Here is a 27,629-nt window from a genome sequence, read left to right on the forward strand (position 1 = left end):
TTGGAACAGGCTCTTGGAGCTCAACGCTCCTCACCCGACTCAACCCAACTTCTTCAGAGAGGAGCCTTCCTCACAGCTGTTTACTGAAAACAGTTACACAACAGTAAACACAAGCACCTCCCCTCACAAACCCCCCTATGGTTCTAAAAGATAAGGCTGTGTGTGTGTGTGTGTGTGTGTGTGTGTGTGTGTGTCATGGTTGCGCGTTTGTGTGACCTGCTGATCACAGAAGGACCATAAAAGCAGGAAGCTTACCACACAGGAAACAGATCTGCCTAAGAAAGCCTCCCCTGGGAGGTGGTCAGGATCAAAGGAATGTCTTTGATCATATAGTTTAAACTAAGACTTACAAATTTAAGAAACACAATGACAACAATTAACAACTTGACTCCAACACCCTGCCTGCTTTCTTTTGATTGGGAAGCTTGTGGAAGCCTGCTGAGGGGCTACGTGTGCTCTGTGGGTGCTCAGTGCCTGTAGAACAGGGGTGTCGAGGGCCGGTGTCCTGCAGGTTTTAATAGCACCCTGGGCCAACACACCTGATTCACATGATTAGTTCATTAGCAGGCCTCTGGAGCACTTCAGGACATGTTGAGGAGCTCGTTTAGCCGTTAAATCAGCTGTGATGGATCAAGGACTCGTCTAACAGCTGCAGGACTCCGGCCCTGAGGCTGAGTTGGACGCCTGTGCTGTAGAAGATGACTGTGTCAGGAAATCTGTGACAGTAGGAAAAACACTTGAAGCGTTTGGCTTACAGCGATAGTTTGCTGCCTCAGTGTTTTTATCATAGAATGAAACATTTTTAATATTTATTTGAAAGAAATAAGGAATATGTCTCCTAGGCCGTCACACCACACGACCATCGCTTCTTTCACACCGGAGCCTGACCTCACTCATTATGGGATGTCCCGTTCAGAGGGATCCCTGCCAATTCCCATCGTCTGCTGCGGGCGTTTCACGGCAATCTGCACAATAATCAGTTTGCTCTTCAGGCCGACGTCAGCGTCTCTGAAGTGTTGGCGTTCGTGACGTGACTGCAGAAGAATCTGAGCCCCGTGGGAGAGTTTGCAGAGCTTCACTTCACGAAGAACTAAAGAGGCTTCAAAAGGTCTCCGGGTGAATGTTTACCGCCACGTTCACACCGACACACAGGAAGTGTTTGATTTGAAATGTTGGTTTGCTCTCGTGACATTAATGAGCTCGTTTGGATTTACGTCATGAATGATTCAAAGCCTGTGAACACGAATACAGTGCAGAGACAACAGAGTCAGAATACTAAAAGACTGAACGGAAACACGTGCACACACAGACGGAAACTGGTTTAGCATTAATGTTTTATTTATGACACTGATGTGTTGTTACGCAGTGATTGGGACGTATGTTGCTCTAAGGCAGCAGTAGGCAACTGCAGGCCTCGAGTGCCGCGTCCTGCAGGTGTTAGATGTGTCCTTGATCCATCACAGCTGATTTAAAGGGCGAAATGACTCCTCAGCATTTCCTGAAGTTCTCCAGAGGCCTGCTAATGACCTAATCATGTGATTCAGGTGTGTAGACCCAGGGTGTGATCTAAAACCTGCAGGACACCGGCCCTTGGGGCCTGGAGTTGCCCACCGCTGCTCTGAGGAGTTTATCATAATGGGCATGTCTGAACTTAGAAACAAACACCAGGGGGCGCTGCAGGCTGTGTGTAGTCTTCGTTAAAACTGCACAGATTTAATGTATCAGGATCTTTACCAGGTAGTAAACTGAGAACAGCACATGACATCTTACACCGTGTGGTCGTTCAGATGCAGATTCAGTGAAGTTTGAGTTCATGAAGCGGACTGTGTGAACGCTGGAACAACAACATCCACCTGTGACGCTGTCTGGGACCTTTCACCTGTATCATGAAGAAATCAGGTTTACTGCAGCATCATTGTAATAGAAGCTACGTGGCAGTTGAAGAGGGCGTTGTAGGTTTCTCCTCCACGTTTCACAAAAGCAGCAACTTTCTTCCTCCCGTTAAACTGTCTGCTCAGGTGAAACACGGGCTGCAGGGAACGCACACTTTAGTGCTTCGTTCTGCCTCCATACTGCTCATCATTCACTGAAACACACATTTTACTCCACAGAGGAAATATCTTTATGTTCAGCAACTCATCACTCTTTCAAAAATGTCTGGCTCAAAGCTTCAGTTCAAACTCTGACTTACCTTCCAGGCTGAGCTCATGTGCCGAGCGCTGGTCACCGCCGTGTCAGAGGAGATGCCGTAGTCCTGACCTTTGTGGATCAGCCACTGAGCTCCATCAGCGAGCGTCACTCTGAGGGAAGAGAAAACGTAACGAGTCTGACGCTGCGCTCATCAAACATCTGAGAGTCCCAGATTCGAGCTGTCAAAGCGCATCTGTGAACTCAAGGAAGCAAAGGAACGAATCTGAGGATGTAGGAAGTGCAGCGGAGCCTGGACAGAGTAAGAAATGCAACAGTTGGACGCAATCTGAGCCTTTTCAAAGAATAGCAAAGAGTTGTGATGTCAAAGCTTCGGCCAGGCCGTGGTTTGTCTTTGTTTTGTAGCAAAGGTTAAAAACGTTTCTAGCCTGGAAACATAAAAACCAGTCTGGGCTCAGGTATGATGACCCATCACTGCAGCCGTCAGCAGGAGCTGCTGCAAAGTGGAACTGAAGAAAACTGAAGGAATCTCAGGCAGCGTCTTTTTCTGCGGCGACGGTGGATTCCAGATGGACATCAGCAGTAGTGAAAGCAGCAGGTTTTTAAATAAATGCGGTGAGCGTGTAGCCTGCCCTGACGCCGGTGTGGCTGAGCGGTCCAAACGTGGACTGGATCCAAGCGGTCGGACCATCCATTCAGCTTTGTACACTGGAGAGTTGTAGAGATCTGTGAGCTGCTGACCCGACAGGTCGTAGTTGCTGTATCCTCCTGTCAGAAGGAAACGCTGTTAGTTTGATGTAATCTGTGTTCTGTACAACCAGCCACGCAGCTGCTTTTAAACCTCACCACAACATTAAAACTTTTTACCAGACGAGGAGTCCACGGTCAGGGCCAGCAGAGTCAGCGCACAGAGGAGCACTTTGAAGGAACCCATCGTGGACATTTGTCCCGTCACAGCTCAGAGAGACGTTTGATAGTCCTGACAGACTCCCTGCTTGGACTCAGTTATCTCTGCTGTTTGTCTCCTGGCAGATGAGCCGGAGTTTCCACGCTGCTGCTCGTAAACAGGTTTCATCACATCAGCAGAAAGAGCTCAACCTGCACGTATGAAAGGATTTACTGACGTGGATTTCTAGACTGTAACTAAAATATGCTGAAATTTTATGACACATTTAGGACAAAATTTGTACCTTTTTATATTTAAATCTAAATGTTACGGGGAACTAAATATTTAGCTAATATGCAAATTTACTGGTCAAAGAAAATATCAAAATAAAAGCTTTACAAAAACCTCCTGTGGTGGACTGACGGGCACGTCTCAGCAACACGAGCTGCTTCACTGCTCGCCGCTTTGTGCAGTAGTGCCCCCTCAGCAGCCTCCACTTCTGGAGCTCCATAAATATTTGTATAGAGACTTATTTTCTAATGGACATTAGCACAGTGACATGAAACCAGTCAGATGTAGCTGAAGTGCAGCCTTTCAGCTTTAATTCAGTGGGTTGGACAAACGGATTAAAAATGGGAGAAACTGGAGTACTGTTAGCACAATCCCTTTGTTTTAGAGGCTCTAAAGAATTTGGACAAATGAAGTAACTGAAAATAAAATGATTGTTTCTATTACTTTATTCCAAACCCTTTGCTGGCACTGACAGCCTGAATGCTGGTTTCCTGCTGTTTAATGCTCTGCCACAGCTTTACTGCACCAACCTGCAGCTGATGTTTGTTTGTGGCCTTTCTGTCCAAAGTTCAGAGTGAAATGCTGAGCGGGGTTAGGATCAGGTGACGGACTTGGACATTGAAGAAAATTCAACTCCTGAGGTGCTTCGGTGGATGTTGTGAGTCATTGTCCATCTGTATGTCTTTCTTGAAACTGTCGAATTCGTCCTTCATTTCTTGTGTGATGTCTTTCTTAAACGTGGCAAACTCAGTTTTAAACTCGGCTTTAAGTGAGTGAATTTCCTTAATGATGTCCTGGAAGTCTGCGTGAGGGTGGCTAGCTGCATCTCCTTCCATCTGCTCGCCTTGCACGCTGTTCTCGGACATGTCTGCGCTGCCTCCTCTTGCCAGCTCCGCTTGTTTCACAAAGTCCTTAATGTTTCCTTGTCTTTTTGACCTTCTTCCACCTTCCATGGCATTTATTACACGGTTTAGCGGTGGAAATATTCGAATTCTGGTTTTCTTTCGAGTTTTGACCGGGAGCTGCAAGCTTATGCTGCCATCTTCCTTACGTCCCCCTGGTGGTCTCCCAAATTTTTTAAAATTTTCATTGTAAGTGGGCTAAAGCAGTTAATTAAAAGTAGTCTAACATAAATGCTGTAATTTGATTAGTTTAATAAAACATGTAACTTGGATGATTCGATGCTGGCGTGACCACAGTGCACGTCTGCTGTCGCTCACAGTGGTCCAAGGACCGCTCAGGGAGTTTGTGTGTTCAGACACGTGAAACATTAGAGGGAACGTTGGTCACTGCAGCTCAGATAAAATAATTATTGTGGGTGATTTTAACATCCATGTAGATGCTAAGAATGACAGCCTCAACATGGCATTTAATCTGTTATTAGACTGTAAAAGAACCCACCCACCACTTTAATCACACTCTAGATCTTGTTTTAACACGTGGCATAGAAACTGAACATTTAACAGTGTTTCCTGAAAACCCTCTCCTGTCTGATCATTTTCATGGATGTTAAAATCACCCACAATAATTATTCTATCTGAGCTGAGCACTAAATCAGAGAAAAAGTCTGAGAAATCCGACAGGAACTCTTTTGAAGACCCAGCTGAATAAGAATCAGAAGGAGGAGTTGAGAGGCCATGCCTTATTTCCTGCTCAACTGGTTACCTGTCACAGGTATGAGTGTCGCAGTCCTGGGTCGGTGACCGAATGTTTTCTGGTATGTATTATTAGTAGTAGTCAATTTCATTATGATGTGTCATTGTTAGTCTGTATTCAGTCAGTCTGCATCTCTGTGTACTTCCTGTTTTACTTTGTTAGTCTCCCGTCTGTTTTGCTCTTCCCTGTTTTGTCTGTGCCAGCCGTGTTCCCAGGTGTTTCCTCTTTGCCCTGTTCTCCACTTGTATTTAGTGTCTGCTTCTTCCTATGCTCTTCGTCACATTGTGCCCTCTTTGTGCTGCGTCTCCTCCCTTCGTGGCCCAAGTATTCTTAGTTTCTAGGTGCCTGTTCCCCAGTTCTGCATTTGAAGTTTTGGTTTGTTTTTGTCACGTCTATTGTAATGAGGAGTTTCCCTCGCAATAAAGCTGCGTCCTAAGTTAACTCTCTGTTCTGCATTGTGGGTCCTTCGTCTTTCCTGCACACAGCACGCTGCCTCTGAGCTGCTTCACTTTCACTTTGCTTGAACTGCCTCCCTCTCCTGCGTTGCTGGTAGGTCCTTCATTCCCTCACACTGCAGGTCATTACATCACACAGGTGTAAACAGGTTTTCTATTTGCAGGTTGTATCCGTACAGGTCGCCTCCTTCCTGAACCTGACAGTCAGAATGAAGCGAGCTGCTTTCACTTTGGCGTGTTCGTGTTTCTCAGGAATGTTAGGCCTGGATTGGTGCTCAGACTCTCCTCCTGCTGCTGATCAGCCTTTTTGTTGTTACTGTGACCTGTTACTTTAGACGTGTTTTGGCTTTAGTAATGCTGCTAAGTGTTTGCAGAGATGCAGATGAAGAACGTGGATTTTATTGAATTATTATGAAGCACGGGTGGATCTAGAGACATTTTCTTAGGCTGGCATGGAAATGAAATGGGGTGGGGTGGGGTGGGGGGGGGGTCAAATCAAAGCCTTTTTAAACACATATGTTACATATGGTTAAAATGGTTCACATGCACTGAATCTGCACATTTGTGTAACTGAATTATTTTCTTTAGCCCACATAATGAAACACCTCAGTTACACGTGTGAGTTTGAATGTTAAGTACTGTGTAGCCTGTATAATAAATAAATATGTAGCCCGGTAAAGCTACACAACATGGGGCGGTTCATTTACAAACACAAGTCTAACTGAAGCTTCACACTTTGTTAGAAAAATCTGATTGTTGCTTAAATTTACACAAAATGTCAGAAATCTGCACCGTCATGAACAAAAAGCTCATTTTTCATGATTTGTTGGGTTCACCCTCTGGGGAGCACGACATAACCGCACACTTTTCACTACTTTGTGTTTCACCCTTACATCTTTTGTTACCTCGCCTTGTTTGGTATCATTCAGCTGTAGTAACACAACTGATCTGAAATCACACAAAAACATCAAATCCTAGTCGTAGTTATATTCGCTTTACTGTAAAAACCACAAATATGTTTAGTGAATAATTTTACTAAAGTTGAAATGCAAATATAAACTGTCACATTTTAAAAACTATTTATCTAAAAGTCAGTGCGTCCGGCGTGTCTTAGTACAAACATTTAAAACTACTGAAACTACAATGAGAGAACAAGCAGGTGTCACAATAAGATGCCGCACGAATCATTGGTGTCAGTGAAGAAAATGAGTTTGTGGCCACGAGACAGAGAACAGCACAGGGACAAAGCTGCAGGCCTGACAGCAGGACGTGCATCACTGCTCCTGTTTCCACCTGGAGACAGTGTTTGCACTGCAGCCTTTGTCACATTCACAAAAAACCCAGAACTCTCCTCTTCGTGACGTCGTCTATCATACCACAGCAGAGAGTGAGAGGGGGAGTCAGATCGTGCGGGCACAGCAGCGGGTTGGACGAAGAGTTCCTCACCTCGCACGAAGAAACACTGTGTGAACTAACAGACGGACAAAATAACCAAACAACTTATTTTTGGGGGGCAGGGATAGCTCAGTAGGTAAAGTGGTCGCCCCATGATCGGAAGGTCGGCGGTTCGAATCCACTTAACGGCTACCCTGAGGTACCCCTGAGCAAGGTACCGTCCCTACACACTGCTCCCCGGGCGCCTGCTTAGTGGGCTGCCCACTGCTTCACTGAGTGAATGGGTCAAATGCAGAGAAAAACAAGTAATTTCCCCATGGGGATCAATAAAGTATCCATTATTATTATTATTATTATTATTATTCATTAGTGCCCTCACTGACACACAACACACACACAACACGCTGACTACACACTCCATGCTAAACATCTCAAAACTCTCTCACTCGCTGCCATCACTCCCAAAACTTCGTCCTAAACAACTAAATCTCACGTGTTGCCTTTTTTCTTTCTTTACTCTTTGTGTGACAATAGTATTCAGGAAAAAGCAAAGCTTTTGTATATATTTCATCCTAACTCTGGGTTTAGTCACCTGTCATTAAAATGTAAAAATAGGAAGTCCGAACGTTCAACACAAGAAGGAATAGAGACTCAGCGCGGCTGCAGCTTGTTGCTATGTCAGCTGAAATCAGTCATGTGATTCGCAGCGCACTGAGAGTTAATAACACTCACCTTCAGTCCATTTCCACAGTGTCATAACCAACCAGCTGTGTGAAATCCACGGTGTTGTTCAAAAAGTGCTCTGGAACAATAATAGGCATCGGTTGCTACTGACAACAAGAAATATAGCGGCTCCACGCTGTGGGCTGAACCATTTGTTAATGGTAGAGGCGGGGGGAGTGGGGGTAACACTGTGCAATATATTCAGCTTTAGAGTTTATATTCAGTCTTAACTGTAGCTCGGCTCAAAGTGTTAATGCGAGTTGGGAGTTCGTCTTGTAATCGGAAGGTTGCCGGTTCGAGCCCCGGCTCGGACGGTCTCTGTCGTTGTGTCCTTGGGCAAGACACTTCACCCGTTGCCTACTGGTGGTGGTCAGAGGGCCCGGTGGCGCCAGTGTCCGGCAGCCTCGCCTCTGTCAGTGCGCCCCAGGGTGGCTGTGGCTACAATGTAGCTTCATCACCAGTGTGTGAATGTGTGTGTGAATGTGTGGATGACTGGATGTGTAAAGTGCTTTGGGGTCCTTAGGGACGAGTAAAGCGCTATATAAATACAGGCCATTTACCATTTAATGCTGTCTTATATACATATACATCACTGTCATGTGCTAAACTAGGGTGGCAAGAGATCATTTCACTGTGAGTCCATCAGACACCTTTGCTGTAGTTTGATGTTTACTCTCTGCTTCCTTTATAGTGATCTACTCTGCAGAGGATTTGATGTCCAACCAACCATACACCATGGAGATGTCCTACTATGAATATGAATATAATGTCAGTGACTACCTAGATTATGATTATGATGGATTTTGTGTTTTTCACAACAACCCGAATGTGGTGAAGGTGATCGGCGCGTACATCCACTCCATCTTCTGCATCCTGGGCCTCGTGGGGAACAGCATGGTCATTGTCACCTACGCCTTCTACAAGAGGATCAACTGCATGACTGACATCTACCTGATCAACGTGGCCATCGCCGACCTGCTGTTTGTGCTGGCGCTACCATTCATTGTCTACAACGAGCTGTGGTCGTGGCCGATGGGGCAGGTGGCCTGCAAGCTGCTGCGCGGCTCCTACAGCGTGAACCTGTACAGCGGCATGCTGCTGTTCGCCTGCATCAGCACCGACCGCTACATCGCCATCGCCCAGGCTCGGCGCAGGCGCTGGCTGTCATACAGGTCCATCATCTGCGCCATCATCTGGATCTTCACTATACTCGTGTCCAGTGTTGGTCAAGTTACTTGAAAAAAGTAATCAGTAACTAATTACTGATTACTCCCCCAAAAAAGTAATCCCGTTACTTTACTGATTACTTATTTTCAAAAGTAATTAATTACTTAGTTACTTAGTTACTTTTTAAAAACACGATTTACAACCTGAAGAGGTGATAAAGTGATAGATCTTTCAGCCCAATTCTACTTTTTCTACATAATCCATCATACAAAATGTAATCAAATGGAAAAGTCTCTTTTTTTAACTTGTTTTATCAGTTTTAATCTTTTAACTTCATGCATCAAGCAAAACATTTAATTATATGCAACATTCTCTGACTTGAATAAATTAGTTTAACATTTAAACCTATTTTCTACACATTCCAGCACATAAAATAAAATATTTTTTGTGTTTTCACTCACTCTTTCAAACAGATGCAAGTAAAACACAGCAGAAAATAAATAAAGTCAAAGACTCAGCGGTCCTTTTGCTCTATTTTCACCTGTAAAGCAGGAGCGGGGTAGGCGGAGGTTTACCCTGGTGCAGGTGTGCCGCGGTCAGTGGAAGAATCCGCGAGTTTCTCTGTGAGTTTCCCATTACGTCGTAGCTACTCGGTGCTTGTTGGAAGTTTAGGGTTTTTTTCGCTGTAAAAAGAAGTTTTCTTCCCACGCACAGCGGACACTAATGTTTTTGTCACTTTTTATGGAATCAAACTCAAAGTAAGGTCAGTACTTCCACGCTTTAAACGCTGCACGCTCATACTCTCTCTGCACTCGATATGTGATCCATTGTTGATCTGCACACAGCTGTTGTCACGAACGTCGCACTTGCTTACGTCACTGTCATGAGACATTCTCGCAAAAAAATCACGGTTTTAGTAACGCAGTAACGCAGCGTTCCTACGGGAAAGTAACGGTAATCTAATTACTGATTTTGCAATAGTAATCCCTTACTTTACTCGTTACTTGAAAAAAGTAATCAGATTACAGTAACGCGTTACAAGTAACGCGTTACTGCCCATCTCTGCTCGTGTCCATCCCCACCTTCTACTTCTATCAGTGGTACGAGCCGTCACACATGAATCACATCGTATTCGACGATGATAACCAAACTGATATCCAGAGGACTCCTGCGTACGTCTGTGAGCTCAAGTTTGAAGGCCCAGCCATGGCGGTGAGGGTGGACGTCCCCATCACTCAGATCAGCGTGGGTTTCTTCCTGCCACTCTTCATCACGATCTTCTGCTTCAGTGGCATCATCATCACCCTGCTTAAGACCAAGAATCTCCAGCACCACAGAGAGGTGTGGGAGATGCTGGTGGTTGTGGCCGTGTTCATCATCTGCCACCTGCCCTACAACATAGTGCTGCTGTACAACACGGTCACCGTGTTTCAGGAGTACTCGTGGGATGAGGCGGACATGCTGGAGATGGCCCTGACAGCGTCGCAGACCATTGCTTACTTGCACTGCTGCCTGAACCCGATGCTGTACGCCTTGGTGGGGCTGAACTTCAGGAACCAGTTCAGGAGGATCTTCAGGGACCTTTGGTGTCTCGGAAAGGCCCCACGCCGCTTCTCCAGAGTCACCTCCGACTTCTACATGTCCTCCACTCTGCGCTCGATGGACGGGTCCAGCAACAGTGGCGCTTCTTTCACTATGTGAAGACATCCGTGGGTTGATCTCTGAAGATCCAGGTCTCTAACACCGAACGCGATTCACGTCTGTCGCACCGACGAGATTCCTCAAGATAAAGAGATCTAACGCCGAGCTGCACCTCTTATTCTGATTCATTATTTTGATCGTGAAATATCCAAACTCCTGCATTTTCTTTCTTTTGTCATTATTTTGTGAGTGATGACTGTCAGTGTTTTGTCACCTGAAACGGCGGCTGAACGTGCAGAACCGCGAAAACACGTCTGATTTGAACTCGTCTGATCTCTCCTTCATGGAGGCCTCCTCGTGTACCTTCGACCTTTTTCAGCACTGCTGCTGTTTTAAGGGACGCCCTGGCGCCGTGCGCAGCTCTGCTGACGGTGTGACTCTGGGCGGTGAATCACTGTGTTTCATGCATGTTTTAGCTGACCTGGAGGTCAGAGTGCGTCTCTTCACCAATGTTCACATTCTTATAATAAAAATGCACTAAAATGTTGGTCAAACAAGAAAAATATTCAATACTCAATTACCCAGTTTATTTTTCCAAGGACAGTTTTTGCTGCTCTTAACTGATTCAAGCAGTCGTTTTGTTTTTGCACAGCCCAGCAGAAGTCTGTGCAAAAATATATGCAGAAAAGAGTCTCACATGTGTGTGACAGTAACGCACTCGAAATACTTTGGTATTGTTGCCTGTGTGTGTGTGTGTGTGTGTGTGTGTGTGTGTATTAAACAAATAAATAAATTCCCAGCACGCCCCTGCGGGCGGTTTATCCTTCAAGCTCGGGTCCTCTACCAGAGGCCTGGGAGCTTGAGGGTCCTGCGCAGTATCTTAGCTGTTCCCAGGACTGCGCTCTTCTGGACAGAGATCTCCGATGTTGTTCCGGGGATCTGCTGGAGCCACTCGCCTAGCCTGGGAGTCACCGCACCTAGTGCTCCGATCACCACGGAGACCACCGTTACCTTCACCCTCCACGTCTTCTCCAGCTCTTGGTATTTCTCGAGCTTTCCTTTCAGTCCAGCTTTGTCCAGCCTCTGGTAGGATTTCTGGATATCAGCCTCCTCTATCTGCCGGTGGTACATACCGTGCAGGGGCCTGTCCTTCCATGGTGGTTCCTCGTCTCCCTCCTCTTTCTTGGGTTTCTGCTGCCTGAGGTGTTCACTGAGCACTCGGTCGGTTGGGGCCATCTTCCCAATGTATTCGTGGATGTTTGTTGTCTCATCCTGGACTGTGGTGCTGACACTCACCAGTCCCCGGCCCCCTTCCTTCCGCTTAGCGTACAGCCTCATGTAAGCTTACATATATGTATATACAGGGAGTGCAGAATTATTAGGCAAGTTGTATTTTTGAGGAATAATTTTATTATTGAACAACAACCATGTTCTCAATGAACCCAAAAAACTCATTAACATCAAAGCTGAATGTTTTTGGAAGTAGTTTTTAGTTTGTTTTTAGTTTGAGCTATTTTAGGGGGATATCTGTGTGTGCAGGTGACTATTACTGTGCATAATTATTAGGCAACTTAACAAAAAACAAATATATACCCATTTCAATTATTTATTTTCACCAGTGACACCAATATAACATCTCCACATTCACAAATATACATTTCTGACATTCAAAAACAAAACAAAAACAAATCAGCGACCAATATAGCCACCTTTCTTTGCAAGGACACTCAAAAGCCTGCCATCCATGGATTCTGTCAGTGTTTTGATCTGTTCACCATCAACATTGCGTGCAGCAGCAACCACAGCCTCCCAGACACTGTTCAGAGAGGTGTACTGTTTTCCCTCCTTGTAAATCTCACATTTGATGATGGACCACAGGTTCTCAATGGGGTTCAGATCAGGTGAACAAGGTGGCCATGTCATTAGTTTTTCTTCTTTTATACCCTTTCTTGCCAGCCACGCTGTGGAGTACTTGGACGCGTGTGATGGAGCATTGTCCTGCATGGAAATCATGTTTTTCTTGAAGGATGCAGACTTCTTCCTGTACCACTGCTTGAAGAAGGTGTCTTCCAGAAACTGGCAGTAGGACTGGGAGTTGAGCTTGACTCCATCCTCAACCCGAAAAGGCCCCACAAGCTCATCTTTGATGATACCAGCCCAAACCAGTACTCCACCTCCACCTTGCTGGCGTCTGAGTGGGACTGGAGCTCTCTGCCCTTTACCAATCCAGCCACGGGCCCATCCATCTGGCCCATCAAGACTCACTCTCATTTCATCAGTCCATAAAACCTTAGAAAAACCAGTCTTGAGATGTTTCTTGGCCCAGTCTTGACGTTTCAGCTTGTGTGTCTTGTTCAGTGGTGGTCGTCTTTCAGCCTTTCTTACCTTGGCCATGTCTCTGAGTATTGCACACCTTGTGCTTTTGGGCACTCCAGTGATGTTGCAGCTCTGAAATATGGCCAAACTGGTGGCAAGTGGCATCTTGGCAGCTGCACGCTTGACTTTTCTCAGTTCATGGGCAGTTATTTTGCGCCTTGGTTTTTCCACACGCTTCTTGCGACCCTGTTGACTATTTTGAATGAAACGCTTGATTGTTTGATGATCACGCTTCAGAAGCTTTGCGATTTTGAGACTGCTGCATCCCTCTGCAAGATATCTCACTATTTTTGACTTTTCTGAGCCTGTCAAGTCCTTCTTTTGACCCATTTTGCCAAAGGAAAGGACGTTGCCTAATAATTATGCACACCTGATATAGGGTGTTGATGTCATTAGACCACACCCCTTCTCATTACAGAGATGCACATCACCTAATATGCTTAATTGGTAGTAGGCTTTCGAGCCTATACAGCTTGGAGTAAGACAACATGCATGAAGAGGATGATGTGGACAAAATACTCATTTGCCTAATAATTCTGCACTCCCTGTATATACACACATATACATACATGTCTACCAGTCTGTGGTGCAGAGGGGGGGTTGGCAGCATCAGTGCCAAAGATGTCAGCATGTAACAGGATCAGCAAACTGGTTCATGAGACTGGAACCATCACTGGCCAGAATCTGGAGGTATTTGAGTGATGAGGGACATTAGAGTCACTGATCCCATCATGGACCGCCCATCTTACTCACTCCACTCCACAGTACCGAGGCAGCAGAGCTCCTTCTCCCTCAGACTGATTCAAACCGTGTGTACATGGACACATACAAACCAAACCAGGCCATAAAGAATGCTTGAGTCCCTTGAGACCTTCTCTATCAAACTGCGGTCCTTATTGCGACAGGTGCTGCTGTTTCTCAGAGGCGATTTGAACTATTTGCTAGATTTATGCTTTCCCAGTCTTTTCCCATCCGGGGTCATATTACCCAGGGCCGGGTTGCGGGGGCAACAACCTAAGCAGAGACCTCCCTCTCCTAGCCACCTCCTCTAGCTTTTCCGGGGGAACACTGAGGTGTTCCCAGGCCAGCCGAGAGACATAGACTCTGGAGCGTGTCCCGGGTCCCCTCCCGGTGGGACATGCCACCTCAGCTGGCTCCGTCTGATGCAGAGATGTAGCGCTCTACGCCCCATCTCCCCGTTATCAGTTCAATCAAAAAATCCTCACAGATGTTGAGCTGCATACAGATACAGACAGAAGAACTCGATCATGTGTTTCTCAGTGAGTTTGATGTTTTCAGGCCAAACTAGTTTCTCTGCTGGAAAACAAACTGATGTTGAACAGCCCCACTGAAGCTCTGCTGTGTCTGTGAGAGCAGCTCAGCGAAGCTGCTCTCACAGACACAGCAGCAGAATCATCTTAGACATCAGTTTACAGCACAAACAGGCTCTTACTCTTTGCCTGAGGGTCCAGGATCAGTACTGAAGCCTGGAGGAGGATTTTTGGACCGATCGCTCTTCATAGACAGACGGCTGGATCCTGGAGACTCTGCTGTGTCCTCGTCTTCCTCCAAACCGCTCATGTTCAGTCAGTCTGACAGAGAAACCAACAACACTGACTGTGAGTGCAGAACAAGAATCAGACAAACAAGTCTGTACAAGACTCGCGCCCAAGACTGGGAAACAAAGAAGTGTGACGGTCAGAGGATAATGAATCCAGAGACAGTCCAGCATTGAGCTGATCCTTCCATATTTCCCCTCCAGCTCACAGAGGCACAGCTGACTCAGAGACTTTGACCACAGAAGAAAAAGAAAATGGGACTAACGCTGTGTTTCTACTTCCTGCTCTGTCGACTGTGGAAATACAGTTTCGTGACTCTGGCAGAGGAATCCACGTGGTCACATGACAGGATGTGCACATTGATAACGTACTTCAGAGAGGTGGGCCTAAGTTTGTGTCTGGGCATATCTTTGTAATCAAATACAGACAGTGCTGTTCATGCAATGTTATTCATGTGAGACCAACGTTGAGTTTGTGCTGCAGGAGGACATGGATGCACAGTGAAGTGAAGGAACCTGCACACGAGCGCCCCATTCTGTCATCAACAACATTTTTCCATACACTGTCATTTGGATCAATAGTTCGTCCCATAGAAACTTTCACAGGGTGACAGATAATCAATTCAATTCAATTCAATTTTATTTATATAGCGCCAAATCACAACAAAAGTCGCCTCAAGGCGCTTCATAGATACAGAGAAAAACCCAACAATCATATGACCCCCTATGAGCAAGCACTTTGGCGACAGTGGGAAGGAAAAACTCCCTTTTAACAGGAAGAAACCTCCGGCAGAACCAGGCTCAGGGAGGGGCGGCCATCTGCTGCGACCGGTTGGGGTGAGAGAAGGAAGACAGGATAAAGACATGCTGTGGAAGAGAGACAGAGGTTAATAACAGATATGATTCAATGCAGAGAGGTCTGTTAATACATAGTGAGTGAGAAAGGTGACTGGAAAGGAAAAACTCAATGCATCATGGGAATCCCCGGCAGCCTACATCTATTGCAGCATAACAAAGGGAGGATTCAGGGTCACCTGGTCCAGCCCTAACTATATGCTTTAGCAAAAAGGAAAGTTTGAAGCCTAATCTTGAACGTAGAGATAGTGTCTGTCTCCTGAATCCAAACTGGAAGCTGGTTCCACAGAAGAGGGGCCTGAAAACTGAAGGCTCTCCCTCCCATTCTACTTTTAAATACTCTAGGAACAACAAGTAGGCCTGCAGAGCGAGAGCGAAGTGCTCTGATAGGGTGATATGGTACTACAAGGTCATTAAGATAAGATGGGGCCTGATTATTTAAGACCTTGTATGTGAGGAGCAGGATTTTGAATTCAATTCTGGATTTAACAGGAAGCCAATGAAGGGAAGCCAAAACAGGAGAAATCTGCTCTCTCTTTCTAGTCCCTGTCAGGACTCTTGCTGCAGCATTTTGGATTAGCTGAAGGCTTTTCAGGGAGTTTTTTGGACTTCCTGATAATAATGAATTACAGTCGTCCAGCCTGGAAGTAATAAATGCATGAACTAGTTTTTCAGCGTCACTCTGAGACAGGATATTTCTAACTTTAGAGATGTTGCGCAAATGGAAGAAAGCAGTCTTACATATTTGTTTAATATGTGCGTTGAAGGACATGTCCTGGTCAAAAATGACTCCAAGGTTCCTCACCGCGTTACTGGAGGCCAAGGTAATGCCATCCAGAGTAAGAATCTGATTAGATACCATATTTCTAAGATTTTCAGGGCCGAGTACAATAACCTCAGTTTTATCTGAATTAAGAAGCAGAAAGTTAGCGGCCATCCAGGTCTTTATGTCTTTAAGACATTCCTGCAGTTTAACTAATTGGTGTGTGTTATCTGGCTTCATGGACAGATAGAGCTGGGTGTCATCTGCATAGCAGTGTAAATGTATGCTATGTCTTCTAATGATGCTGCCTAAGGGAAGCATGTATAATGTAAACAGAATTGGTCCTAGCACTGAACCCTGTGGAACTCCATAATTAACCTCAGTGTGTGAAGAGGACTCTCCATTTACATGCACGAATTGGAGTCTATTAGATAGATATGATACAAACCACTGCAGCGCAGTACTTGTAATACCTACAGCATGTTCTAATCGCTCTAATAGGATATTATGGTCGACAGTATCGAACGCTGCACTGAGGTCTAGCAGGACAAGCACAGAGATGAGTCCACTGTCAGAGGCCATAAGAAGATCATTTGTAACCTTCACTAAAGCTGTTTCTGTGCTGTGATGAGCTCTGAAACCTGACTGAAACTCTTCAAATAAACCTCTGCAGATGATCTGTTAGCTGTTTGACAACTACTCTTTCAAGGATGTTTGATATAAAGGAAGGTTGGAGATTGGCCTATAATTAGCTAAGACTGCTGGGTCTAGAGATGCTTTTTGAGTAAAGGTTTAACTACAGCCAGCTTGAAGGCCTGTGGTACATAGCCGATTATTAGAGATAGGTTGATCATATTTAAGATCGAAGAATTAATTAATGGCAGGACTTCTTTGAGCAGTTTTGTAGGAATGGGGTCTAAAAGACACGTTGATGGTTTGGAGGAAGTAATTATTGAAGTTAACTCAGAAAGATCAATTAGAGAAAAAGAGTCTAACTTAACATCAATGGTACTAAGAGTAGCTGTAGATAATATTACATCTGTGAGATGATTATTGGTAATTTTTTCTCTAATGATAAAAATTTTATTTGTGAAGAAGTTCATGAAGTCATTACTAGTTAACGTTAAAGGGATGGTTGGCTCAAAAGAGCTCTGACTGTTTGTCAGCCTGGCTACAGAGCTGAAGAGAAACCTGGGGTTGTTCTTATTTTCTTCAATCAGTGATGAATAGTAAGATGTTCTGGCTTTGCGGAGGGCTTTCTTATAAAGCAGCAAACTATTTCTCCAGGCTAAATGATGATCCTCTAGATTTGTGACACGCCATTTCCTCTCCAGATTACGAGTCATCTGCTTTAGGGTACGTGTTTCAGAATTATACCACGGAGTCAGGTACTTCTGATTAGAGACCTTAGTTTTCACAGGAGCTACAGTATCCAGAGTCGTACGTAGTGAGGAGGTGAAATTATTAACAAGATGATCGACCTCTGTTGGGGTAGCGTTCAGATAGCTGCTTTGCTCTGTGTTGGTACAGGGCATTGGAGATGATAACAGTGGGTGGATTATATTCTTAAACTTAGTTACAGTGCTTTCAGAAAGACATCTACTTTGATAAAGTCTACTCTTCACCGATAAAGTCTACTCTTCACTAATCATCTCACCTGATGGCAACAAGTTAAGATCCGACCCGATCCCTCAGAACACTCCCTCATCGTATGATGTGTCCACTGAGCTCAGCTGATAAATGTCTTCATCGATAGTTCTGCATTTGGACTTTAGATACCGAGCACAGACACCAGGGGGCGTCCAATCAAAACGCTCGAGCCCTGCAAAGCCTGAGCCATGAAATAACTGCCAGGAAATTAAATGAAATCTTAAAAATGTCATTTGTAAATAAAGAAGTATTAGTTTTAATGTGAGAATGTCCCTCCCACTTTGCTTCATGTCTGTGTTCAGTTACCTGTCCCCAGGTGAGGGGCGCACCCTACTATCAGCAACAGGGGGCGGAGTCCACTACAAGCCTCCCTGCAGGTGTTAATGATGTTTTTTCCTGAAGGGGTAAAATAACTTGAAACATCTGCCAAACTAAAACTCGAGGAGTTTCAGTCCACAAGAATCGCTGTGATTCTCTTACCTCTGCAGAGAGGAAGATGACTCGGAGACTGAGGATAGAAGGAGGATGAACACTCACCTGGTTTTCCTCCTCCTCTATCACGGAGTCTGAATACTTCCTGTTTCTCCCTCACCTGTACAGAATGGCTCCTCCCCTCTGTAGTTCCAGGTAAACATGTGGTAAAACACAGGATGTATGTAACACAGACCTAAGGGTGCTATCTTTATCTTTAAATTGCTTACTGATGGAGTTTTCTAATAGCTTTGATGAAGCCGGGGGTCCCTGAGCCCAAATAATGATTTAATAATCATCAACCCCAATCCGTTTGACACTGAAAGGTTTTATTCGTTTATGATTTTATGAAACCTCCATCCTCTGAACAGGCTCTCAGTCACACACAGACATGTGTAAGAACTGATATAATTTCATCTTGTTTTCAGTAGTCACTGTGTGAACAGCATTTCCCATAAGCCCACAGACATCCAGGGTTACAGCTGTCAGTGTAATGTGAAGAGAGGAAGTGGTGGTGTCTCTGTTCCACAGCAGGGACCTTAGTTCCCACAGACATGCAGACTGTCATCTTTCCTCGTGTCAGAGACGCCTTTAAGAAAGGAGATCCGTAGACATTCTTGTGTATATGAATGTGTGCAGACGTTTGTCTGAAGCTTACAGTTAGTGGGGTGTTTGTTATTCCAGCACATGTGACGTGTCGACCTCAGTTGGTCTAACACATCTGCTTGCTTTCTGCACAATGAAATCACAACAGCACAGTGATCAGAACGATGCATTTAAGGGTTTCAGCTGTTTGTACAAACTGGAATATGCATTAAAAAAGCTCCACTGTTGTCTTAATGGAACAGTATGATGTTTGTGCCGCCATCCAAAGAAAACATCTGGAGCTTTATTGAATACAAAAATACGACAAACACAAACAAGCAAGCACAGGAAACTGTGACTCTACAGTAACAGTCTCCTCAGTTCCCACACTTACAGTGTCAAACGGCACAGAGGGAACATTTTTGTTTGTTATGTTTCAGAATTAAAGTCAAACTAACTAAAGATCTTCAAAAGCATTGAGATTATTGGTTTCAACTTCTGTTTGTTTGTGGAAATGTTTCTGTGTTCAGTGCGGACCGACCGAACCCCGGAGTGGCTGAGTGGTCCCAGTATAACTGGCGTCCCCTCCAGCGGCCTCTTCATCCTCTCAGCCGTCGTCACCGGCGAGTTGTAGAGACGGGTCAGGTCCTGACCGGACAGGTCGTAGTTGTAGTTGCTGTACCCGGCTGACAGAAGGAAACGGGAGGTTTATTGAAACTATGCTCTACAAACATCACGCAGCACCACTGCGAGCGGCTTTAAGCCACACGGCGCTTAAACAAATGAAATACTCACGGCCAGACGAGGCGTCCACAGTCAGAGCCAGCAGGGTCAGCGCAGAGAGCAGCGCTTTGAGGGAAGCCATCGCGGGTTTGTCTCAGTCACAGACGTGCATGTAGCAGATGTGAAATGGTCGACTGCGTTGTGACAACAGACACGGACTGGCTGGAAACAGGGTTTATTCCTATAAAACAGAGTGCAGCAGCAAAATCAGTGTCACACAGCGGCAGCAGGCTTCTCCTCACCCAGTGTGGAGTCCGTACAGCTCTGCTTGCATCATATAAAAGAAAATACAACTTATCAAAATAATAATTTTCACAACCGCCACTTCAAAATCAAATATTACAGTGGGGTAAAACAGAGACAATTATGGAATCACTAACAATAACGTATAACATTCAAATTCCCATTAAAATAGGTCAATTGCATAATACATATTCAAACAACTTTTTAACTCTTCCCAACATGGCTGAAGATACTGCTCAGAGCACAGCCTCGGGACATGAGCTCATTATACACATAAAACAAAAACTACACATTTACACATACCTATAAAACAGAGTGCAGCAGCAAAATCAGTGTCACACAGCGGCAGCAGGCTTCTCCTCACCCTGTTTAACACAAGTCAGTTCCACACAAACGGATGATACAACAGATAAAGCGCAGTTCCAAATATCATTTTTCTCACTCAAAGCGATTGAAAACACTTTGAGAGCTTTTAACCCTAGGAGCCAATACTTAACAAAGACAAATACACCGAATTTATATGGATAATTTAGTACAGGGAGAAGAGCTACAGAAAGCGTGCCTCACCAGTGTGGAGTCCGTACAGTAGTGATGTGTGGATCGATCCTGAAATATCGATTCCTCCGATACCAATCATTTATGTTCTAGAATCGATTCTCACATTAAAATATCGATATTTTAGTAATTTAGAGTAAATTTGTAGTTTATCATTAACAGGAACACAGTGGAAAGAAACTATAACATTCGGATTGCCTACATTCAAAGGAACTACTTCCTCTTCCGCCTTTCATAGTCATGTGCGAAATACGGCTGTATAAATGTCTCGCAGCCCCTTGGCGTGCGCACTCACAATAATGGCTGAGCGTAATTGTGCGGATGTATTTTACCTCCACAAACAGCTGAGCCGTGGTTTGCAATAAATGTGGCAAAAAAAGTGAGGTGTTGTGGCCATACTTGCCAACCTTGAGACCTCAGAATTAGGGAGACATTCAAAAGGGCTGTTTGGGCGGATAAATATATTTTACAGGGTTTATTTATCGGATAAAATACGTTAAATGTCACCGTTATTATTGGCCGGCCCGGAAACAGCGGGGGTGTCCAAATTCAGAGGCTGCTTCCACCTGAGGACCGGCCTTTGCGGTCTAAAGAAAGCCGGGTAGTACGTCACGAGCTCCCTCGGTGGAGTGAAACTCTGCCGTCTGCTCCTTGCTGTCTAAAATATAACCGGACACTGACGTAAACTCTTCTGTTTAATCAGTTTTCTGTTTGATGTTTATTCAGCTGTGTGAAAACCCCGGAGGAACCCTCCCGAGGGAATAATAAAGTTTAATTTAATCTAATCTAATAACTTTAATCTCAGCCAAACCGATTTACTCACGAACAAATAAAACACTGAAAAAGCCAAACAAGAACATTTTTAAGTTATCAAAGTGACTTATACATCATGTTTAACCCGAGTGGTGAAAGACCGCGGGGGTTTGAAGACGATGTGTCGGTCAGCTCAGATATTTGAAGTTTACACAGCTACATTCTCACCTGAAAATATGTTAAAAGTTTTTTTGCGACCCAGAAAGAGAAATAAGAGTGATATTAAAACTAAGTCGCTGCCGTCATTGTTGGAAACTGGAATTGGCTGGGCCGCGCTATGAATTCTGCGATATGGTTTTTCAACTTTGTTGTCCGGGTGGAAAATCTGGAGAAAGGTGGGATTCTCCCGGAAAAATCGGGAGGGTTGGCATGTATGGTTGTGGCAACATCACTAACCTTGTCAAACACCTCAGAGTAAATCATATCACAAAATATGACGAGCGTATGTTGAGGCGAACTGAAGAGGAGGAGAGGGACAGGTGCTGCTAGGGTGAGAGTCTCTCACGGAGTCCTTTAGTCCTCCAGGCAGGCAAGGTGTTCAAATAGCACACAACTTTAGTTTTTTTTATTTCTATATGATGAACTCTGCATTATTAAGTGATAAGAAGAAGGTATTCTGATGTCCTGTATGACGCTATAATTTGAGATACAATAAATAAAATCCGTTTTGTACAAAGTATCGGTATCGGATCAGTATCGTCGATACCACCCTGAATATTACTTGGTATCGGATCGGAAAGGAAATCAGTGGTATCGCACATCACTACCGTACAGCTCTGGCTAGGAAACCCCACACCCGCAATGTGGCCGCAGGTGGCGTTACACTGATTAATGTCCCACTTCAACAATAACACACGGAACCTTAGTTCCACAAAAATAAAGTTCACACAATAAAAAAGTATAACCTATGTACAATACAGTTTTGAGAATGTTCACAATTCGTACATTATATCTCAGCTACATGCAGCTGAAGTTTTATAGTCCCGACAGCGTGACGGTCTCCCCTCTGCGCTCGTGTTTGTCTCTTGGCAGACGAGCTGGGATTTCCTCACTGCTGATGGCAAACAGCAGTTTTCATCATCAGCAGGTCATCGCAGCACTCTGCAGAGAATCAGTTTTCTGTGAGCTGCAGTTCCTCCTTGATGGGCCTCAGACATCCAAAGGGCATGAGCGATTACTGGGCTAATCATTTATTTATGTTCCTGTTTTATTCATCGATTTACTGTCTGAAGTCCACCTCAGCTGCAGGTTATAAACACCATGAACATTTTTCCTTTTGTGAGGAGCTCCTGAATCTTCCTCAGTCATGAGGAGCCCAGGCCCTCACTGCCAGAGGAACTCGGGCTGTTCCCACAGAGTCATCCCGTCCGTGTCCATGTCAGCCCGACAGTTAGAGCAGCTTTGAAGTCTGAAAGGACTCGGGCTGGATCAATGAGCTGCGAGCTTTTGGGGTGTGAACGAGAGTTTGTAAGTGAATTTCGATGCACTCGTTTGGGTAAAACTGCTTCTACAGTCACCTGCAGTGTAGCTAAACTCTCCTCACCAGCTTAGCTGCAGCCGTCCCCGTCCAAAGCTCAACGTTCATGCTGGATGGCGTGACTTCAAAATTTCCTGAGCTGCCAAAAAGCAAACAAACAACCTACACAAAGCTTCTGTCCCAAACAATTATCCCTAATTTTCTGCTCACAGGTTTAAACAGGAGTCAGTGGGTTATGAGCTTCAGAGTAAAGCAGTGTGTATGGGGCTGATGTGCACGCTGCACGAAGATCAGAAACAATGCAAACCCAGCTCACAGGGAAAGGAATCGTTTTTCTACGAACGATTGTTGCAGGGAACCCACTGTCCTGTCTGGCAGTGTGGAAATCAGAATTGTTGTCTGAAGGCCAAACAAAATGCTCAACACGTACATTTTCCCAAGTGGACCATGATGGCATTTACTATAATGGATAATAGATTTAATCTGTTGATATTCAAAGATCTGTTCTTGTTAACCCCATGATGTCCAACTAATCTGTGCAACGGCATAAAGTCTGTTCCTTTGAATATATGTTCCAAGGATTTAATTCCTTTAAAACTCCAGTCAGGGAAGTTGTTCATATTATTGTTCCTTAGTGTGTCAGGACTGTTCCAGATGTTTGTGTGATCATGTGATCAATGAAGACCCAGTGATTTTTACAAACTCCCAGCATGCTGTCAGAGAGGAGCTGATGTTGATGCTTTTAAAGCAAACATGTCATTTTATGTTTCAATGAGTAGTACGTCTGAAATGCCTGTTCTGTCTCTAGACAGGGATCATCTACGGGGGCATCTTTTAACATTCCTCAGATGTATCGTAGCCTGTTGGCTAAGAAGTCTCCCGTTGAAACAAGTTGACATAACATAAAACGTAAAACTGAACACTGCGGTTTTCGTCCCGGTCGTGGAACATTTGGAGAAGGCGTTCGACCGTGTCCCTCGGAGTATCCTGTGGGAGGTGCTTCAGGAGTATGTGGTGTCTGGCCTGTAGCTTCGGGCACATTTGATCCTTATGCAGCCGTTGCAGGAGCTTGGTCTGCATAGCTGGCAGTGTGTCAGACTCATTTCTGGTGGGTGTTGGACTCCACCAGGGCTGCCCTTTGTCACAGATTCTGTTAATAATTTTTATGGACAGAATTTCTAGGTGTAGCCAAGTGGTGGAAGGTTTCCACTTGGGTGGTCTCAGGATCTCAGGTGCCAGCTTCAGTTTGGATTCAGGAGACAGACACTATCTCTACTTTCAAGATTAGGCTTCAAACTTTCCTTTTTGCTAAAGCATATAGTTAGGGCTGGACCAGGTGACCCTGAATCCTCCCTTAGTTATGCTGCAATAGACGTAGGCTGCCGGGGATTCCCATGATGCATTGAGTTTTTCCTTTCCAGTCACCTTTCTCACTCACTATGTATTAACAGACCTCTCTGCACCGAATCATATCTGTTATTAATCTCTGTCTCTCTTCCACAGCATGTCTTTATCCTGTCTTCCTTCTCTCACCCCAACCAATCACAGCAGATGGCCCCGCCCCTCTCTGAGCCTGGTTCTGCCGGAGGTTTCTTCCTGTTAAAAGGGAGTTTTTCCTTCCCACTGTCGCCAAAGTGCTGCTCACAGGGGGTCATATGATTGTTGGGTTTTTCTCTGTATCTATGAAGCGCCTTCAGAAGACTTTTGTTGTGATTTGGCGCTATATGAATAAAATTTAATTGAATTGAATTTTTTGGAGATGATGTGGTTCTGTTTGTGGTTCTGTTCAGGTGATGACCTTCGGCTCGCACTGGAGTGGTTCACAGCCAAGTGTGAAGGGCTGGGAATGAGAATCAGCACCTCTAAATCTGTGGCCATGGTCCTCAGCTCAAAAACGGTGGAGTGCTCTTGATAGTGACCGAAAGAACAAGATCACGGATACAAGATGTGGAAATGAGCTTCCTCCGAAGGTTGGCTGGCCTCTTCCTTAGAGATAGGGGGAGGAGTTCAGCCTTTCGGTAGGGGCTCAGAGTAGAGCCGCTGCTGCTCCACATCGAAAGGGTCCAGATACAGATTCAGTGTTCATTAACGGATCCACCCCGTTCCACTCCCTCTGCCCTGCCTCCACCTCTATGGCGGTGGGTGCATCCTACAGAGGTGGTGTGAATCTGCCTGCTCCTGTTAGCAGCGATGTGATCACGCTGTGATTGTCCCCGTTAAACACCAGATCGCTTTTCATGTTGTCAGAACTCGATTTTATATTCCTGACAGAAACTCGGCTTCGACCTGGTGAGTCTTCTTGTTTCTCAGAACTCCTTCCTCCCAATTGGTCACTTCTCATCTCTCTGGTAAAGGTGGAGGTCTAGCTTCAATATTTAAAAATGAATTTCACTGTTGGGAACTTTCACCTGTTTTCTACCCCAGCTGTGACTGAACTCCACAGCTGCACTGTGGTGGATCATCCACTGAAATGCTTTAAGGATATTAATCTTGATTTTGCTGACTTGCTGGGGAGTCTTATAATAATAATAATAATAATAAACTTTATTTATAAAGCACACTTAAAAACCAAGGGTATGCCAAGGTGCTTAACAAGTAAGATAGAGTATAGGAGGAGGATAATAGAAATAGGACCAAAGCAAGTACTAAGTATGCAAGCAGGTAGCTGTCAGGGACACACAGGAAAGCAACAGGTACAGAGCAAGCAAGAATTTAAATGAGCATAAAAGTGCATGCTATAAAGTCATAAAAGAAATATTAACTAGAGGGAAAGGCAAGATTGAATAAGTGGGTTTTTAGTCGTGATTTGAACAGTGCAATGGAATCAGATGCGCGGAGGTCGAGAGGGAGGTTATTCCACAGTCCCGGGGCAGCCGGAGCAAACGCACGGTCACCCCGGGACTTCAGCCGAGATCTGGGTTGGGTCAGAAGTAGTTGAGTGGCAGATCTGAGTGTTCTAGCAGGAGTATGTGGCTTAAGAAGTTCACTAAGATAACTTGGTGCTAATTTATTAATAGTTTTGAATGTAAGGAGTAATATTCTGAATTGAATACGGTACTTTATGGGCAGCCAATGCAGGCTAGCTAGGACAGGGGTAATATGGCAAAGTTTCCTGGTACCAGTCAAGAGGCGGGCTGCTGCATTTGGACTGTTTGCAGTCTAAGAAGAAGAGAAGAGGGAAGACCGTAGTACAAAGAGTTACAATGATCCAGGATATGACCATGTTTTAATTGTTGGTGATTTAAAAGGCCTTCCTCGCCCTTATCGACACTCAGTGGGTGAGCGAGCCAACTCATGGAAAAGGTCACACACTCGATCTGGTGCTGTCAAACGGCCTGAATGTTTGAAATCAAAGACTGTGGGATCATTTCCCTGTGATGCTTAATATGATGTTGTGTAATCCGGAGTTGAACAGCGAGTCAGTTAAATGCATTGACCGCTGTTCACTTTTCCTTTCATTATCTCTGCTCTTTACGATGCCAGCCTACCCGTTAAAGAGCTAGCTGATCTGTAACCCTAACGCACTCTAGGATGAGTGACTCTGCTGCTCCGCTCAGGACTAAACGCAGTAAATCATCAACCTTGGCTGGAATAACCCACCTACACTCTCAGTCGTCACACAGAGAGAAAGTAGAAGAAGGACAAACTCCAGGTGTCTTCGGGCATCCTACACGACTACTTATCAAAATATCAGGTCACTTTTAAAGCTGCAAAATCTGCTTTTCTGTCCAACGTCCTTTCTACCAACACTCACAAGCCCCGAGTTCTCTTTAATATTGGTAATTAACCCTGGTGCCACTGTTCCTACAGAGGCTTCCTCTGCACTTTGTGATAACTTTGCAATACTTCAGTGTTAGACCTAGATCCACCTTCTAAGTGCTCTACTGTTTGTCAGCAGTCTGGGACTTTCATTGTCTTACAGGAAGTAATCAGTGAATTGATATGGGCTCAAATTGTGGTCATAAATATTTTGTACTTGTAAATCAGGATTTGTGTGTGTAAAAAAGATTTGTGTGGACTTAGCCAAAAAAATCTGTGTGAAACTCTGCACTCAAGTTTCAAGTTACAAGTACGAATTTTCCTTTCATCTCATTGGCCAATGTCATGTCAATCACAAATTTAACTATCCAATCAGAGAACAGGTGGATTTGGCTATTGGAGGAGGGTTTCATGGAGCTTCAGGTCTTTGAAGGGAATAAATGCCCTTTTACATGCCAGCCCAGCGTTTTCTTTCATCACCACGAAGGAAAACAGTCTGTGGTCGTCCGAGTTTGGTGATTTTTGTGTCACAGGTCTGCGTGTTTAATACAGGGACTTCCACAGCCTTTTCAACAGCGCTGCGAACCTCAGGGGGGCAGTGTTGTGGAAATGACAGTCTTCACTAGTGGGGATACTTACAAAGCTTTCTTCATTATGAATTAGCATACATGTTTTTATTGAACATTTGAAGAACCAGCAAAAAGAAACAGAAACTCTTGTAGAGGACATAAAGTCAGAGATAGAAACGACAAGGAGCAGGTGCATCTAGTGCAGGTAGAGCTGCTGCACACAGAGCCCAGCAGCCAGCAACAAATCCTGGATCCTTGGCTTTTAGTTAGCATTAGCAGCACATCCTGCGTCCGATGTGAAAGGACTTTTATGCTGCGCACTGTGACTCACAGCCATGGTCCCGGGTCAGCCCTGACTTTGTGTTAAACTAATCCTAAAGTAATAATGTATTTCTAACCACTGATATAGCACAACTTTATCCTTTCAACAGCTGCTGAAAGTTAGGGGACCTAGCTGCTATCGGATATTTATATAGAGATCCTCCAGCTTCAAACTGTATCACCCTTCAAGGACCTGCAGTTCAAAAAAGCCAAACCCATCTGTTCTCTGATTGGATAGTTACATTTATGATTGACATGACATTGGCCAATCAGACGAAAGGAAGAAAAATAGGGTCAAAATTCGTACTTGTAACTTGAAACTTGAGTGCAGAGTTTCACACACAAGTCCTGATTTACAAGTACAAAATATTTATGACCACAATTTGAGCCCATAAATTAAGACCTTCATATCCCCCTCAGGATGTCCTCCCTTCCCACCTTTTCAAGGAAGCTCTTCATGTTACTGGGGCTAGTATTTTACTTTTAATT

At 44.7% G+C, this 27,629-nt stretch overlaps 2 protein-coding genes across 5 annotated transcripts; one reads left to right on the top strand and one right to left on the bottom strand.

Annotated features, from left to right (window-relative positions):
* Nucleotides 1–1,348: 1,348 nt before the first annotated feature.
* Nucleotides 1,349–20,497, bottom strand: LOC146565027 (uncharacterized). 4 transcript variants are annotated; one of them, XM_085292877.1, is made up of 5 exons: nucleotides 20,214–20,497; nucleotides 19,950–20,011; nucleotides 19,416–19,667; nucleotides 19,162–19,306; nucleotides 18,340–18,767 (listed from the first exon to the last, which is right to left on the bottom strand). In XM_085292877.1, the coding sequence occupies exons 3-5, from the start codon at nucleotides 19,483–19,485 to the stop codon at nucleotides 18,575–18,577; spliced, it is 408 nt and encodes a 135-aa protein (XP_085149003.1). In that variant the 5' UTR covers nucleotides 19,486–19,667; nucleotides 19,950–20,011; nucleotides 20,214–20,497; the 3' UTR covers nucleotides 18,340–18,574. The 4 variants fall into 4 exon arrangements, with proteins under 4 accessions (XP_085149005.1, XP_085149003.1, XP_085149004.1 ...); XM_085292878.1 differs by having other exon boundaries at nucleotides 19,416–19,670; XM_085292879.1 differs by lacking the exons at nucleotides 18,340–18,767; nucleotides 20,214–20,497 and adding an exon at nucleotides 1,349–2,300 and having other exon boundaries at nucleotides 19,950–20,206.
* Nucleotides 3,983–11,072, top strand: LOC146565028 (C-C chemokine receptor type 6-like). The gene is made up of 3 exons (XM_085292875.1): nucleotides 3,983–4,001; nucleotides 8,246–8,763; nucleotides 9,787–11,072. The coding sequence occupies exons 2-3, from the start codon at nucleotides 8,269–8,271 to the stop codon at nucleotides 10,420–10,422; spliced, it is 1,131 nt and encodes a 376-aa protein (XP_085149001.1). The 5' UTR covers nucleotides 3,983–4,001; nucleotides 8,246–8,268; the 3' UTR covers nucleotides 10,423–11,072.
* Nucleotides 20,498–27,629: the final 7,132 nt, after the last annotated feature.

Source organism: Mchenga conophoros, linkage group LG11 (genome assembly GCF_057382185.1).
Source record: "Mchenga conophoros isolate Kocher_MC1m ecotype Shallow Benthic linkage group LG11, M_conophoros_male_GT1.1, whole genome shotgun sequence".
NCBI classification, from domain to species: domain Eukaryota; kingdom Metazoa; phylum Chordata; class Actinopteri; order Cichliformes; family Cichlidae; genus Mchenga; species Mchenga conophoros.

Excerpts from the sequence above, each read along its gene's own strand:
- LOC146565028 (XM_085292875.1), top strand. The coding sequence starts at position 8,269 with ATGTCCAACCAACCATACACCATGGAGATGTCCTACTATGAATATGAA. Across the intron at positions 8,764-9,786 it reads TCATCTGGATCTTCACTATA|CTCGTGTCCATCCCCACCTT; the intron begins CTCGTGTCCAGT and ends TGCCCATCTCTG.
- LOC146565027 (XM_085292877.1), bottom strand. The coding sequence starts at position 19,485 with ATGGCTTCCCTCAAAGCGCTGCTCTCTGCGCTGACCCTGCTGGCTCTG. Across the intron at positions 19,307-19,415 it reads TGTGGACGCCTCGTCTGGCC|CCGGGTACAGCAACTACAAC; the intron begins GTGAGTATTTCA and ends TCCTTCTGTCAG. Across the intron at positions 18,768-19,161 it reads CTCAGCCACTCCGGGGTTCG|AAAGCAAGCAGATGTGTTAG; the intron begins GTCGGTCCGCAC and ends TTCATTGTGCAG.